Source organism: Streptopelia decaocto (genome assembly GCF_964273445.1).
Source record: "Streptopelia decaocto genome assembly, chromosome: 16".
Lineage (NCBI taxonomy): Eukaryota > Metazoa > Chordata > Aves > Columbiformes > Columbidae > Streptopelia > Streptopelia decaocto.
In genome coordinates, this window is record NC_138671.1 from 7133689 (window position 1) to 7150859 (window position 17171).

The 17171-nt window shown below is 44.2% G+C and overlaps 1 protein-coding gene across 13 annotated transcripts in view; it reads left to right on the forward strand.

Moving 5' to 3' along the window:
- The window catches only part of TNRC6C (trinucleotide repeat containing adaptor 6C), a 278770-nt gene that overhangs the window by 17730 nt on the left and 243869 nt on the right, over nt 1-17171 (forward strand). For all 13 annotated transcript variants that reach the window (XM_082066871.1, XM_082066872.1, XM_082066874.1 and 10 more), the window contains exon 2: nt 2302-2364. In XM_082066871.1, coding sequence (XP_081922997.1) covers nt 2302-2364 — 63 coding nt within the window. The remainder of the gene's footprint in view (nt 1-2301; nt 2365-17171) is intronic.

Sequence of the window (17171 nt, forward strand, 5' to 3'; positions counted from 1 at the left end):
AAAGCACGAGTTATCAAAGGCTGCTCTTGACTCTTGCAAAGATCAGATGATACCCGTACTTGATGCCCATTAAAATGCTAAGATTCATATAAAATGGGAATTGCTTTCAGGCAGTTGCCCTCAGCTGGAGATCTTCAGCCTGGAGGATCTGAGCTGCTCCCACCGTGCTGACATGGGGGGCACAGAGGGAAGGGCTGGATGTCCCCCCCGGGCTGGGGCAGAGGCAGGAGATGCTGTTGGGGAAGATCCTGAGGACCCTCAGGATGGAGGTTCGGGTGTGGGAGCTGGACTGTCTGGACACCCGGTGTCCATGGCTTTGTGATGCTTGGCACTGAAGGCAGTACTGAAGAGCTGTAAAAGTCAAGGACGTTTTTACAGAGCGAACACCAATTTCCCATTTTTTGGCCTGTAACATGGCAATACCAAAAAAAAGCAGGTCATTTCAGGGGGTGAGAGAGGTGAAATCACCTGAAATCACCTGCATTGGCACCAGCTGGTACCTGGGTTGATCCTCCTCTGCTGGTGGGTCATGTAAAGGGTGGTCCAAAGGGTTTTACACCATCACCTGTGGACCCCTTGTACCAGGAGAAGGGGCAGGAGTGGCAGAGCCCTGGGAAGGTAGAGCAGGGTAGGAGTTTTTCTCGGTCCTTCACCTTCTGACTTTCGTGCGCAGAAAGTTTTCTTATGCTCTAGGGTGGCTTTGTTGCTGTGATGTTTCTCAATTTGATTTTACCGGAATTGCTCTGAGGGAGAACAAGCTTCTGGGTGTTGTTTGCTGTCTCTGGATGATCGCTGTTGCTCGAACCATTCTTAAAATCCCTGGGACTCTAAATATATTGGCACATTAAGCCATTTAAAATGAACTGTGCATGTTTTCAGCAAGAAATCTATTTCAAATACAATATAATGTGACTCTCTTATTGCTCTAAAAGTTGTGGTTTTAATTAAGTAGTTATCAGTGGTGGTGAGATTCTTCTGGAATAATTAAATCAAGGTAGTTTAGTGAGTAATTGTAAAGTGAATTGCAGAGACCATCAGGCTGCTGTTGAGACAGTCTGTTTTCTTTCAGAAAATTAATCCAAGTGATGCGTGTTACTAAGAAAAGTAGTAGAACATTGCGCAGGGTAATGGGCATTTGTCTTGATGTGCTTTGTGTCTTAGAGCTGCATCTTTCTAATTTTGCCTTTCCATCTTTCAGTTGTCTCCTCCAGAAACAAATGCTGATGATTTTCCACTTTGCATGTTCTCTTTCTCTTAATCTGCTGCCCTGGGTGGTTCAGCACAGAAGGCTGAAAAGGGAGTGGGTGATAATTTAGTTAGTAAACAACACAAGCACAGGACTGATGTTACCAGTTCTTGTGTTCATGAAACAGCACTTTCTGGTCTGGATTTCCTCGCTTTTGGCCAAGGCAGAGCTGAGCCAGCCCTGTCTCTTAGACCCTGGCACCTAATTCAGACGTTTTGTTGCTTGTGTGTTAATGTGGTATTTAAGGTGTCTCACCTGGCATGTGGTAATTATCTTGCTGTTAGATTTTCTGAATATCAACAGCCAACAGATCCCTTCCATAGCATTAAACTTTATTTGCCAGGAGCTCAAGGGGAAATCCTCTGCACAAACTCTGAGTGTCTGCAGGTGCCTCCTGTCGTGGTCCGTACGGACTGCCTACAAAATAGATGTCCACCCCTATGCACAGTGAAGGAAAATACGTGTACACTGTAGAAACTATATTTTTTGACAGATTTGTTATTTCTGAAAGCTTGCCTCATGTTCTTTTAGTAGTTTTCCTTGCTCTGCCAAGGAGTATGTCCAACAAACAAGAGCATTATACAAATTTTGAGCGAGTCAAGGTGACGCCAGAGCATGGTGGTTGATATCTTCAAAGGCAAAATGAAGAATATGTGAGAATAGCCTGGTCACCCTCCTCATGTTATTCTTGGGCATCAGCAATCACACAATAATTTACCAGCTGATGTTTTGTTGGGACGTTTATTCCGTAATCTCAAAGTCCACGAGGACTTTTTGCTACAGAAGGTGGCAGATAGCTCAATATTTTCAGTCTTCTTTTGAAAAGAAAGTTGGGTTGACTGTCTTTTTGCTTTATAAATGTGTCAGTGCTGAGAAACTGGGAACTTTTACTTCTTAATTTCTGGTTTGTTCTGCATTTGAGCCACCAGAAATGCTAAGCACAAACTTGAACCACTCTGTGTACGATGTGTAGTGTACATATTGTTAGAACAAACATACGTATATGATTTGGGAATAACTTTTTAAATGTAATTTTATTATTTTTTTTTCTCCAGGACATGGAAGCTTCTGCCTGTCAATTTGATACCAAAGACAATCAAGATCTTGGTGACGGACAGGTCAGTCTTTAGCTTTGTTTAATCCAAAACTAAATGACACTTCTTAACTGTGGTTGTGTTGATGTCTTCTACTTTACAAAAGAAAGGTGTGCGGCCTGGTTGGCAAAAATTGGACTTTATCATTGCCGAGATGGCAGTAGCCAGACTGGGATGATGGTTTTGACACTGGTCCCAGGTGTGAAACCCGGGCTCAGCTTTTCTTGAAACTCAGGTTCAGGATCATTTTCTGTGACAGGTTCCTCTTGTAGCTGTTTGGTGCAAGATATGGAAATGGCTACCGGCATGTGGGTTTGGTCGCATCTGAGAGTGTAAATCTTACTTGTAAACCTGAAGTTCTCCTGCATTCACCCATATCTCCTTTGGCAATACACGTGTTCCTGCTTCTTTTGTTGTAAGGGAGTGAAGAAGAGATGTTTCATGACACTCTGTGTGGTCTGTGGATTCTGTCTCGAGTAGGACAAGTCCTTAAAAACAAACAAAATCCCTTTCCAAATACTTGTTGAAATGTTCTGGTTTTACCATTTATATTCCACTTGCATGTGGGATGTGGAAAGATGCATTTTAATCCAAACGGTGACAAAGGTGATGGCTTTGCCACCCAACACTTCAACATAACAACTTGAATTTTCTTTTTCTCAATGCAGCCTTATTTATAACAGAGGAGTGTAAATGAGAATAAGAAAGAAAATGCATTTTCATGTGGGGTTTCTCTCACCTCACTTCCAGGCTTAGTTTGCAGGTTTTAATCAGCTCTTTTTCCAGAGAAGGCTCTTTAGCTGTTCTGTCAAAGTTTATTTCTAAACATGAATTTATGTTTGACCAGCTTTCAATTAAAATAGGCGGCATAGTAGGGTTTTTCATAGCATCACTGGGGCAGATTTTAGTTTTTTTCAGAAGTTTCTGTGCGTGTGTATATATATTTTGATTTATTTATACATATAAAATATGAACTAATATGTATATTATTTAGTTATATATTTTGCAGTAACCTAAATGGCAGTCCCAAATCTGTCAGCTCTCCAACATGGCTATTTGGTTCCTGGCCAGGAACAGTGCAGTTACCCCTTAGCAGATGCCTTTAATTATTGGTACCAAAGCCCACAGGAGTCCATGGAAGTTTGGATGAGATATTCTAGTTTGATTATAGATTAAGTAAAACATAAAAAAGTGAAGGCTGTCTCTAGGAAACAGCAGCATAGCCAGAGCAAATAGTATTCCCTACAGCAACAGGGTGTTTCAAAAGAAAACAGGGTGAACATCAGAAAAAAAAAACATGCGATTTTTGCTCAAATAGTATTCCATGGATGATTCCTCTGCCATTCATTGACCTTGATATCATGGATTAAGCTAAACCCTCTGGTTTTGTCAGTGGTCCAAGTCCAAAATGATGGTTTAATTGTTATTAGTGTAGTGTTTGCATATGGGAATTGCTGAGGTGAGTTGGTGCTGCTAAAGGGCTGTTTTCTTAAAGATGTTGTTTAATAAAGTTCTCGCATCTGTTCAATGTGTGTCCAACTTAGCATCTTTAATTGAGGTTATCTGTGCTGCACACCATTTCCACGGGCAGGCTGTAACCAGGTTGGTTGCTCCAAGGAGAAAAAAGTAACATTACATCTGAGCAAATCCTTCAAGACAAAATTTGCTTTAAGCCACACTTCTCCATCCCATCAGCATGAGGGAGACCTCAGTGCCTGGGGTGCTCTGAGAAGGGACACAGCCCTGCAGATTAAACAAGCACCAGCTCTATGGCCTCGTGGATGCTCAAACCTAATGGATGTTGCAACATGTGCTTGATTTTTACTAAGACAGAGGAGATTCTGTAGGAAATTTTGAGCGATGATGGGGAAAACACCACAGTCCTTCCATCCTCCCATTTGCAGTGAATATCTGGCTTGGTTGCTTCTGTTGGGATGTGACTGTTCTGTCTGTGAATCCGTATTCAAGGGAGCTGAGATCCCAGGGAAGATGGGGAGGGACGACATGGGCGACGCTCACAGCATGGCTTGATCTGTCGTCAGGGTCTGTCCCGCCTGCCTGAGCAGCCTTTCCCCTTCAGACAATTCAGAATTTCCTTTCCGAGTGTGACTCCCCTCTTCAGATGTGCTGCACAATGTCTCTCCACTGGATACCCACTGAATGCCTAATTTTTAACCACTCTGTCTGTCAGATCCACAAAAGCTGTTACTGGAGGTGTTTGCATAAAAGAGCTCCACTATAGGTATCTGAGAGCAGCTGGCGATGCTCTAGACAGTATCCAGCAGTGCTGATCGAGGCAGGATGCTTTAGTCTCCCTGGCTTAATGGCTATGTGCATTTTCTTAATGTACCTTCCCCCTCAATTGCCTCCTAAATTAGCATGCAGGATGTGTCCAGCCTTGGAAAGAAAAGAAGTTTGGAACCTCTTCGACTGAGACTAGACAGGTTGTGATATTATTGGAAACAAGATGCAAATCTGACAGGGAGAGATCAGAGGAGAGTGTGGGCTCAGCTTCGGGCTCTGGCTGGGCTCATGCAGGACGTGGGGAAGACGATGGCTTTGCCTTGTACAACCCTGCTTAGCACCCTGAGCCCAGCCTGGGTTCAGACCTTGCCTTTGTTGTGTGGTGAAGCGTGTTCACCATGGTTTAGTCTTGTTTGGATCCCTGACAGTGGTCCTCAGAGACAATTTAATGGGCTGGGCAGCACCAGCATGGAGCAGGACTCCTGTTGTACCAATACGCTGCTCCAGTCTCCGCTGGCCATCTCTGGTAGTTGATGCATTTCCCAATTATGTGAGTGTTTAAGATGCTGGATGATTTCTCCATCCAACCTCTGCATGGTTAATGGCCACACTATAGAAGTATAGCAGTTGTGGCATTTGACGTTGGTTTTTCTTCTTGATGTCCTCATTTTGCTTCTGTCCTTCACCTCTCTTGCCCTTTGATGCTTTAAAATCTAAAATCAGTTTGGCTTTAGGTTAAGGGCAATCCATAGCAAGCAAAAGTCACATAGGAGAGGGTGTAGCAGGCAAGGCTACTGCTGTGATCCGGTCTCTCTGCCTCACTCCTCGGCCTGCTGTGCTTTTTGGGATGCTCGCCAGTAACACATGTGCCTTGTGAGAGACACACAACTGCTCTTCAAGAATTAATGCTTGAAATCACGGGTTTTTAGAGCAGCTGGGGCACAGGGCAGGAGCTGCGCTTCCCTGGGACACCAGCGTGCACAGTGTTTGGTACATCACGTTGTCTTGCTTTGGTGGCAACCTCTGGTGTTACTGGAAACTTCAAGATGAGATGGATAATGATAATAACAGTGGAAAAATACTAAAGGATGATTTGCTTTAATGAGTGCAGATACCCAGGGAAGCAGGTCCTGTTTTGCTGCTGTGGCTTGCTGAAAACTAACCACATAACTAGATGTTGGTGCTTGCAGGACTCGTGGTGCACTCAGAGGTACAAATAACTGATTCCAAACTTGATATAATCAAAGAATAAAAGAAGATTGGATGTTATAGGTTAAGTTGTTGTAAATTAAAGCTGCTCTGCTGAGCTCATTGCAGTTATTCTGGAGTTTTGCAAAAGCAAGCGAGAGGAGCTGGCTCTGTTTTTCCAGCTGATGATTGGTTAGAAAATGCCGTTTTCTGGTGCATAAGTAAAAGTGAGTGGGGCAACTTGGTCTTCATAAAACAAAATATTTCCTTTTGGAGTCTTTCTGTGTGTACTGTAAGCCAGACAGACCTGTTGTCCTCTTACAAGCTGCAAATTACCCAGGCAAATGTAATTACCCATTCTCTTTGTTATTAGTGTGCAGCTAGGAAGCTTCAAGCAATCGTCCCTTTCTTGGTATTTCAAAGCTTACTCACAAGATGCATCCTTGATATTGAACACAATGAGATGTCCTTTTTTTTTTTTTAAATTCAATTAAACATTTGCCTACTGTGACTCTTTATTCACTGCAAATTGTCTCTGTAAATAATCTTCATCAAAAGTCAGAACCAATCCCCATTAGTTGTTTAGATTAATTAATGAGTCCCCCTGGAGCCACCCAAATGAATTCAATTTAAACGTCAACAACTTGGCTATGGAGTTTCCCAGGTTGGCATTAAGACAATATTAAACCTGCAATAAGTCACATTTAAAATGTTAATTCAAAGAAGCTCTCCATTTAGAGCATTTAATTAAATCCTTAAATAAACTGCATGGGCTCAATACCAGATGGTTCTGCATTTTCATTGCAGCGGAGAGCCTTGAAGTCATTGAGGGAAGTAATATTGGAGGCATGGTGAAGATAACCAGGATATATAGTGTAATAAAATCTAATCTTGTTTCCAGCAGGGAGATTCAGTGTATGTACACAACCTAGGCTAAAATTGTAAGTTAATTACATTAACCCCAGTGTACTCTGGTATCTGAGCAGCCAGAGATGAAATTAGTCTTTTTCCTATCATAAGATTCTTTTCAACTCCACTATATTAATTTTTAGCCAAATACTTACTCATAAGGAAAATTGAAGTTAATGTAACCAAAGACAAAGTAATGCAGTCTTAATATTCTGAAGGGATTACGGAGGGCCGTGAAAATACACTTTGCAAATGTCACTCACTTTGAATGGATTTGTGGTGGGAAGGTGGGGGAAAAAGAATTATGGCTGTGATCCACACCACACTAGGGTTTAATGAAAGTCCTGATTTGAGAAATTTGGGCCTTAGGAAAAAAAAAAATAATATATATATATATATATATATTTTTTTTTTTTTTTTTAAAATAGATATAAAGACCTCTGTCTGAAGGTCCAATTTCCTTGATAAGACTCGGTGAGTCACGTCCTGTGCCAGATGGCAGAGATGTGAGACCTTTGAAATCAAGACGAAATTCTGGAAGGTGGTTTGGGTTAGGGTACTTCATTCAAATATATACCTGTGCAATTTTTTTGGTCCTTGTTGCAAGAAACATCCTTTTTACACTGCTAGTTTGTCTGGTAAAAGCTCTTGCAATGAGTTAAGACAAAGATCCTTTTCCCTCAGTAAATACTTAAGTTGCATTGGGCAGTTTTGGGGGGTAGTTTCTGTTTGTTTACCTAGGGCTAAACTTGTGACTAGAGAGCAAGTGTCCTGATGTCAGTGGCTCAAAAGATGTTCTCTCATTTCTGTCTTGCCTCTGCCCTCTAAAAATCGGACATTTTCCAAGTGCCTCGGCTGCCTCCTCAGCATCTCGCTGTTGCTGCGAGTAGCAGATCAACACTCTGGGACTCTACTCGAGAACTGAAAGTCACCACGAGAAAATTTAGTTTGTTCCCTCCCTGTGAGCTGTAAAACAGGGGTGTTATTAATGTGGCTCAGAAAGGGGAATAACTTTTTCTCTTAATATTCAAGAAGGTGTAATTCAATTTTCAAAAAATATGGGTTTCCTTCTGTTGGGTAATAAAACACAGCAGGGAAGGGAAATGACTTGGCTGCTGTGGCAGGGCAGATTTGCACCGTTTGGGCTTTGCTGGGACGTCTGCAGGAGCTCAGGCCAGGTGCTTGAGCCATGTCACCAGCGCAAGTTCTGCACGTTTGATTGCACGACAGAACGGAGTTGGCGAGGGATGGTCCAAGCCTGTTTGTGCTATTTGCCCCGCACTGGGGTTGAAAGGACCCAGAAGTGTGGCTTTTCCTCAAAAAGGCTTTATAATTCTTACTCTCCATCATCTCCCTGCCCCGTCCCGCGGTGCTGGGGAGTGGTTTGGCTGTGTACCCCGTTCCCTTCCTGTTGTCACAGCTCAGAGTGATGCTGCTGGTACCCGCCAGGATGTGGTCGCCCTGCAGAGGCGCCTTCCCAGGGTGGGAGGCTTGCAGGAGCTATTTGTGGTGTGCCCTGGGGGATGGAAGCACCAAAGCTTTGTTGCTTTGGTAACTGCAAGCTCCTGAGCTGCCCCAAAGTTGGAGGAGCAGCTGCAATAACCCCTCTGGTGTGGCTCTTTGTGGTTTGACACACTTGTCAATACTCGAGCACTGCAAGATTTGCTCTCTGATGGTTCTGCTCTCACTTTTAATATGGTCTTGGCAACAAGAACATCTCATAGCATCGTGATTAAACATGAGAAAGGCATTCAGAGCAGTGTGAACAGGCTGGCATCTTTATTAGCATGGGGCAGCAGGAACGGGGAGGTGCTGGGAAGGCTCCTAAAGGGGCTCTCCTTCCCTTTGGGGGTGATGGATTAGCTGGGGAACAGGACATGGGATTGACTTGCTTGTAAGCAGCCGGATTTGAAAGCTGGTGTCTTAGTCGTTGGTCACACAGCCTGATTTTATTTATTGCTTAATGAGGGTTCATCTAATAGCAATGTTGGGCGGCTCTCCCTGTATTAAAGACCAAACCTTGCTCTCTCTGTCTGGGTACCTGTAGCACCATCTCGCTTGCTCTGGGCTCTGCTGTTTTGCTGCGTGTTGCTTTATACCCTGTGGCTGGTGCTCTATTGTCTGGGGCTTGATTAAGTTAACTGATGCTATGGGGATACAAAACCAATGAGGAGAAAAAAATAAGCCCAGAATGATGCTTTCTTTACCAAGTAAGCTGTTTCCCTGGCAACATGAAGTTCTTGTGATGCTGCTGCTCTTGGATTGCCCTTTTCTGCCCTGAAATACCCCCTCTGAGCTGCTGAGGCAGCAAACGCTGCCCAGAGGCAATGGGAAACACTATTGTTGGCCCAGACTTGGACTGGGAAGCAAAAGGATGAGTGACAGTGGTGCAGCTGTCAGTGGATTTATTTTTTTGCTATTATTTTTCATTTTATGAGTAGAGCTCTGCCCAGTTTTCTCCGCCCCAGATCTGGCATTTTGAGCCTCTTCTCCTCTGGGTTTCTGCTACAGGACACATGTGTGAACGTGTGGCAAAATGTTGTGCCGGCAAGTTGGAAGAGGCACCACAAATGCCATTCATTGTGCTGGCTGAAGTCCTAAAGAGCTGGCAAGCTCTGCATTTCCTAACACCATTTTTAAGTGTCAAAGCTGTATAAAAGCTTCTCCAGCAATGGAGTCTCGATGGCACGAACTCCGATTAACAACCTATCGTGCATTCAGCGATGCCTTTTACAGCTCTGCTTGACCCCGTGCAGCCGCAGCGAGCTGGGTGTTACCCACGGAGCCACCTTGGGCTTCGGGGAACTTTTTGGAAATAGCATCTAGCTGGTATTTACCTGCAATTTTCTCTGTTTGACTCCAGCAATTATATTTGTCCTTTCCTCTGCTGATCTCTGCTTACCCTCGGTTCTGCTGCTCCCTTTGCTATATGAAGTGGTAGGCTAGATTATATTTAAAGCCTCTTTTATTTCTCCAGGGCTTGCTGGGCAGGGATTTATGAGTGTCTTAATTTCGCAGCACTTGGGGCATGGGAGTGCTTGGTCGCCTCTTGGCAGCCCAAATAACTCCCATTATTTGGATGTGTTCTTTAAGTCTTCTCAGTTATTGGTATTTAGGACTTTTTTTAATTTACCTAATCATGCAATAGGAGCAACGACTTGCACACAACGTAGTACTCAAATAACCAAATACACAGGTCCTAGATGAATAAACACCTTAATGCCACAGATTTGCTCTGTCCCACTCCCTCGCCTCCAAACAGCACTTAGGATGAAAATAGGCTTTAAATGTAGCTGTGGCTCTGTCATCAAGACTGTGCTGGACGGAGGGCAGGGACACAGTGGCACAGTAAGTTCAGTCACCAAGAAAATCTCGGCTTCTGCTGCCCACCCAGCCTCCCAGCCGCTGGATTCCATGGGAATTCCCAGGGTTTGCTCCTGGTTTTCCATACTTCTTAAATAAAGCTCCCCAATGTTAATGATTAAGGATTCCTGTGGGCCTGTAATAGCCACGCATGACTCCTTTTTCATGTAGGTGAGCCTCAAAGCCATTTCAAATGAAGTTAAAGATATAGCAGATCTTGCCTGTTAAATACTTGGGCGCCCTGTGGTGTCTATGCTATTATTAGCAGGGAGGATTTTTGAAAGTGCTTTGCTGGCTCAGTTCTTTTCTTGGCGAAGTCAATGGCAAACCTCTGCTTGTCTTCCAGGGTAACAATGAGCTGCTACTGTGTCTGGCTAAAAATCCCACCTGTTGTGGGTAAAGTCAGGATGTCTTGCTGGTGTGTTGTGGCTATTGCCTAAACAAAACACATCCTGAAGTGCTGAGAGTAAATAAATATTTTAGCAAAGACATTTTTGTTGCTTTGACTTCTTTTTTTCCTCACCCCAGCTGCATTCCTCCCAAAGGAAGTAGCAGCAAAATGGTAAAGAGGTTCATATTCAGTTAATTTTTCCCCTGAGTAGTTACTTAAGTGGTCGCAAGGTGCAGTTTTGTTCATCTCATTCAAAAAGAGGTCCCACAACTCACAGAGGGAGCCCTGAGGGTTTGTCTGAAGGCAAATAGAAGAGTGGAAAGACTAATTGGTGTGGGGAGGGTTTTTTTGGGGAGGGATGCTATGGATCACTTTATATTCTGCATGCTCTGTTTCAAATGAGATGTAAACCAAAGATTCTCCTCACCTGTGGTCATTAAATGTCTTATAGCATTTTTCGTAAGACCAGGGGATCTTAGTAAAATCCCAACTCGATTAATTATATACTGTTTCCCTAGAATTCTTCCGGCGGTTGCAAGTAGATGCAGCATCTTTCCCTCCTTTCTGTGTTGTCAATTAGAGTGCAGGCTTGTTAGCTGGTTTATTATCTGTTTCCTTTTTAAAGAGGCTCAGAGGTGGTTTTGTCAGTGCTGAATGAAGGATACAGTAAATAGTTTGTATACTGGAATATTGTGCTTAGGAAAAACTTTGGGAGATCTATGGATGAAAATTTCTATTTGTGTGCTGCTTTTTTGTTTTGGTTTGGTTTTTTTCTTCTCTTAATGAGGGCAAGCATAGCAAATATATCAAAGGTATAAACCACCAAGCACCTGAGTCCACCTGTGGCTGGAAAAGTAGCCTAGGAACTCATTTGTAAGATGTGACTGACTTGTCAGCTTTCTTTTTTTCCTCCTGTGCTTGCATCTTCCCTTATCTGCGTGTGGCGACAGGTAACACCTGACTCCTACTAACGAGAAATCTCAAAGGGTTTTGCTCAGCGTGGTGGAAATGGCAAATGGGGCCTGCAGCAATGACAAAGACCTCCTGTTGTAGCCTAAAGGTTCCCACACAACATTACTGGGGTCTGTAAAAAGTTTAGCTAGTAGTTCTGTTTAAAAAAATCGTTACTTCTTTTTCACTCTTGAATTTGAAGATAAAAGTTTGCTATTATTGCTATTGCAGTTTTACAATGATGGGATATTTGGGGTTGGCAGGGACCTTCAGAGCCCATCCAGTCCAACCCTTGGGACATCTTCACCAGCTCAGGTTGCTCAGAGCCCCGTCCAGCCTGGCCTGGGATGTCTCCAGGGATGGGGCATCCACCACCTCTCTGGGCAACCCAAGACAATGTTTCATCACCCTCATCATAACCTTTTTTTTTCCTTATATCTAGTCTGAATCTCCCCTTGTGCTATTGCAACAGGCAAAAAAGTCTGTCCCCGGATAGATATGGATAGCCCCTGTCCCAGGCGCTGAGCAAACTCGGTTATTTGCCCTTTAAATGGGGAACTGGGAGCACTGGAGACCTTCATCTTGGGGCAAGTGCCAACTTGTCCATGTGGGATGATGCTCACATAATGCTCCTGACGCAGCAACAAGGACAGACAAATGGTGAACACAGTGCAGTGAAAGCCAATTCTGCGTGGTGCCTTTCCTTCCAAACCACTCTTTAAATACAAGTCTGTGAAACATTTGGATCTCTGGCTACCGTCTCTTGTTGCCATTAAATGCTTGTATGGTTGTACATATTCCTCCAGAGGAAAGACTTTTTTTTTTTCTGGATCTTTCTGTTGCATCTGTCACCATCTCTCTCATGCCAGGCTTGCTGCTTTTGCTTCGTGAGCCACCGCAGAAGTGAGGTTATTAACTACTCAAAAGGGAGAAAACATCTCAGAGTGCTTTGTTATGTGAACAATAAGTGCTCATGCCCACAGGCATTAGTGCAAGTGGTGAACAAGCTAGTTAATTATATTGAAATCAATGCTATTGCCTTAGACTTAAAGCTCCACTCTCCTTGCATTGGCTCTGTCTTTCCTGTTCTAGCTCGTGCGTTCCACACCTTGCGCCAAAGGCAGCTGCTCCACAAGCCACCGCCGCGGCGGAGCTCGGTGCGTGCCCGTCCCAGCCCAGGTGTGGGTTTCAAATTGTACCCTTTGCCCCAACCTTCCTCCCAAAGGCTGAGGCACAAGGATTTGGGGCAACCTTAGGAATGAAGATGATGCACGGAGGATTTGGCAGCCCTGGTCCGAGCGCGTTCATGTGCTGTTGGGGTCCCGGTGCTGACCCACTCATCAGAGTGGCACTGGGAAGGGAAGGCTTCGTGACACGTTTGTGGCATGTCAAGCACAGCTCAGTTCTGGTAGCTTCTCCCACCTTTGACTAATTGCTGACCTGACATCTTTCTGATAGTGACCTTGTTTCAGCTAGTAATTCAAATATCTTTCAGTGTCAGAAATAATAAGTGACACAGTGAGATGAACAAGCAGAGCTTAAGTTGAGCACAGATTAATGGGGTTTTAATATTCCTAATTTAATCACTCCTTTCTGTCTGAATGTGTGCAACATGATGTAGCAGCTAATTATTTTTTTAACCATGATGAGGATCTTTCCTAATCATTTTTATATTTAACATGAATGAAGGGAGGGCAGTGATTAATGAGGGAATAAATCTTATGAAACAGAAGCAAGCACATGATCAGTTAAAAATACAGCTGTCTGATTTCCACCCCCCTTCCCTGTACTGCAAATACTTAACCAGCTGCACCTTCTCAGCTCAATAGCGAACTGTCTTCAGCCCTAAAGAAAGACCTGAAACTTTGCTTATCTCTCTGGTGGTTCCATTGGCATGTCTCTGCGTGATCATCTTTGTGATGAATGCGGAATTATTTTTCTCTTTTTCTTTTTTTTTTTTTTTAAAAAACCCCACACTAGATACATTAATGGTTGGATAGATGTCTTTTCAAATATTTGTTCCTGACAGGGTGTTTGGAATTGCAGATGAGAAGCAAACCAGCTCTCAGCATCTGTCTGTTGCTACTGTACGTTTCCATTGTGTGAAGCAGAGACAAAGCCAGGCAATTCAAAGCTTAAGTGGATACTCTTGAGATCCTTTTTTTCCCCCCACTCTTCCCTCCTTGTTCCCACATTTGGCTGCTTCTCTTCTCTCTAAACTCTGTTTTTTCCCCTCCATTCCCCAACCCCCATCTGCTGGTTTGGGGAATTTGTCTTCTCCCTGTGATTCCCTCCCTCCCTCCCTCCCTCCCCGAGTCCCTTTGTGCAGCCTCACTGGTAATTTTAGGATCCTTGCTGAGCTCTTGGGCTGTAGGATAGCTCAGTGTTGAGGGTTATGATGATCAGAGGTGTGGTATTGGGCTTTTTCCCCACTGTTTGAGTGCAGCTTGTTGGTTTGTCATTAGTGTCAGACCATTGCATGAGTCTGTGCATAGTTTGCAGTTGTGATTTTGTTGTTACCTTGTTGTTATGTGCCCTGACTGTTTTGGGAGGACTTATTTGAGCCGGGCGCTGCCCACACTGCGATGAAGCCCCTGCTCAGCCTGGCAGGGATGGCTCACTGCAAATCGAGCCTCCTCTTGAGGATCTGGAGTTTGCTCATGGAAGCCTGTAGCTGTGAACCCAGGAGTGCCCCTCCATTTACTATGACCATGGATAATCTGCATTATAATCCAGAAAATATCTGTGTCTTTTCGGGGGTGTTTTGATTTTTGGAGGGTTTTTTTGGTGGGAAGACTCTGTGCAAATGCTCCGTTCAACCGTAGAGATGATTCAATGGATTTCTCAGCAACACGAGGTCATTTGGATGCGTCTCTTCTCACCAGCTAACAAGTAGAATTTTAATAACCGATCAAGATGAGCTGTGCCTGAGCAGCGCTGGCAGCTACCCTCTAACCTTGGCGTCTTCTGCAGATTGTAAAATTGATCTAATTGGCTAATAAAGAAAGATAGGCTTAAATACAACTGCTGTTGCTTAACACCTTGTCATTCCTTGCTTTTTGAGTAAAGAGCACCAAGCTCAGGGAATTGGTGGTTCAGGCACCGGTGACACACAGCAATGGCTTGATGGATGCTTGGGAAGTTCAGGATCCTGTCCTGCAGCACGACACGCAGGAATATTCCCGGAGAGCTGTGGGCTCCGGCAGTGCAAAGACACAGAGAACATAAGGAAATAAAGGAGGGCATTGGACAGGTTCCTAAAATGAGGGTTTTTTCCTGGCGAGGCACTTAATTAAAATTTTGCGCTTGTAGATCAGATCTAGTTCTTGCAGCATAAACATTACTCAGTCAAAAGCAAAGCAGAAGGAAGATGGTGGTTTGCTGATCTAAGATAGGTAACGTGCGTCGGGAGCAGATGGAACACGTTAGCTGGCACGATCCTGTTTGCGTGAGCCTGTAGCTTGTTAAGGGAAGGGAGAGACTAAAATCAGGAGCAAAAAATTGTTCCAAGCAGTTTTTTCCCTAAGACTTCTTCACGAGGTTTCCTTGGCCACTTTCTGCAGCATTGCAAATGGCAGCAGTATAATTGCATTTGTCTTCCAAAGTATCTTTCCTTGAGGGCAAGCTCCACTTTGGCCTTGATTCAATTGTGTACTTTTAATCTCAAAGAAAAGCTAATGCATAAGTATTCATTACAAAATTGCATTTTATATGGTCAATGTCCCCTCTTATAATTACAGGTTCCAGCTGGATGTCATTTCTTTTCTCTAGACTTCCAGCTCCCTTACAGCACAGGCATCTCGTACTCCTGAAGCTTCCCCACGTTCATGTAATAAATAAATAATCACACCGTTTCTGCTGTCAAAGCTGAAAGCATGCACAGCTATTTGCCACAAGATACACTGGGACTGCAAGGTACAACATTTCTTAATTAGACTGACTTGACATTGTTGGGTTTTTTCTTTTTCTTTTTTTTTTCTTTTTTTTTTTTTTTTGATAAAGCAGACTCATTAGCTCAAGAACTTAATTGCAAATGACTAGATAAGCTCTGCTTTTGGTTACTGGGAAAGGTTAGAGTATTTCTCACTGGAGATTAGACTCTGGGAGACATTTTGCAGCTTGCTTTTTGTCGGGAAGGTTTTAGGTGTGCTCAGAGCATCTGTTGGCAATAGGCTCAGAATTAGCAAAATAATTAAAAGTTCAAAGCAAAGACTGGGACTGGGTCAAATCCCACTGGGATGTGATCTTACAAAACCAGTACTGAGCTGGGAGAAACAGGACATGGAGAGGGAGCTGTGGAAGCAAAACTGGGTGGTGACAGGTCTCCATGCTGCTGTGTTATGGGATGGGGAGCAGCTGAACGTCTGGTGGGATTTCAGGGCCAGATGCCAGTACAATTCCACCATCTCTGCCGCCTGGGTCCCCTGCATGGACAGGAGTCATTGTCCCACAGCCCTCATGCCAGCACAGCTCTATACTAACCAGGGGCTACGGCTGAGCTACCCGGTGGCCAAAAGCCAAGGTGGCCTCTCTCACTTGGTCTGTGTCACAAAATTAATCTGTTGGTAACATCCCTGCTGTGATATTGCCATTATTAATGTATTAATGCAGGGCCTTTGCAACTTCCATGCTTTTTGGGATTGTCTTTCCTCATGAAGAAGGTGTCTCAAAACAGGGCCCTGTAAGGGAAGGGAGGACTTGGGGAATCACTGTGAAAGGATTGCATGTTCCTATGTGGTGTGAGCAGGCAAGACAGATAGTTACCTGCTTTTGAAGGCTCCTGAGGGTCTAAAAATTTTGAAAGAAGGTTATTTTGTATTGACCAATATGTCCCGTCTTTGTGCTCTGTACCTAGTACTGATATAGAAAGTGGTCCAAAGACTTGTATTCAAGTGGCTATTCTAGGTGATGATTTTTCCAACTATACTTCACCTGCATAAAGCAAGGTTTGGATGTCTGCTGGCCTTCAGTGCCTCTTCCTACCTGAGTGCTGGTGTTTGCCTGGTGGAGCTTTGTGCTGGTGGTTTGCACCTGGTACAATGAGGCAGCAGGCATAATGGGAGACTTTGGATCCCATCACTTGCAAAAGCATGCGGAGAAAGATGTAGCAAATGCAGCAAAAGCACCAGCTTCCCTCCCACTGCCCAGCTCTGTATTGATTTGCCTCGGCTGGGAGCAGAAGCCAGCCATTCCTAATGTCACCCCATGCCATGGTGCCACTCACTGCTCCCTGCCCTTTGCAGAACCTGCCAGCAGGGTGCCTGCTGAGATGGGTGATATTATGGCTGTGTTAAAGCACTTGCAGTGCAGCCAAGCTCTTCACCTCCCTCTGCAAAACTGAGCACCAAACTAAGCACAAAACGGTAGGTGAGTTTTAATCTCCATCAACCAGAGTTGTATCTGTGCTATTTGTTTATAGGCAAGAGGATCTGTGACCCTATTTCTCCCCTGCCTTAGTTTTTGGCCCTCTGGACTGTAAGAAGTCCAAGTAATTCATGTCTAGCTATTAGTCTGTATCAAGGGAAAGAGGGTTTTGAGATGCTTGTGTGACACCAGAGTTCTGCCGCACAACAAATATACTCGAAAGGCTTTGTCGTATATAACCCACTCGAAGCGAGAGCATTCAGGTAAGGAAATGAAAGGCTGCAGGGCTCAGCTGTGCAAGAGGAAAATAATTAGGGCATGTTTATCTCATGTTCAAACCTACAGAGGTGAAAAGCAAGGGACGGGAAGACTGGTTCAGAGGGAGCTGGGGGTGGGGAGGGCGGGAAGGAAAGGACCTGAC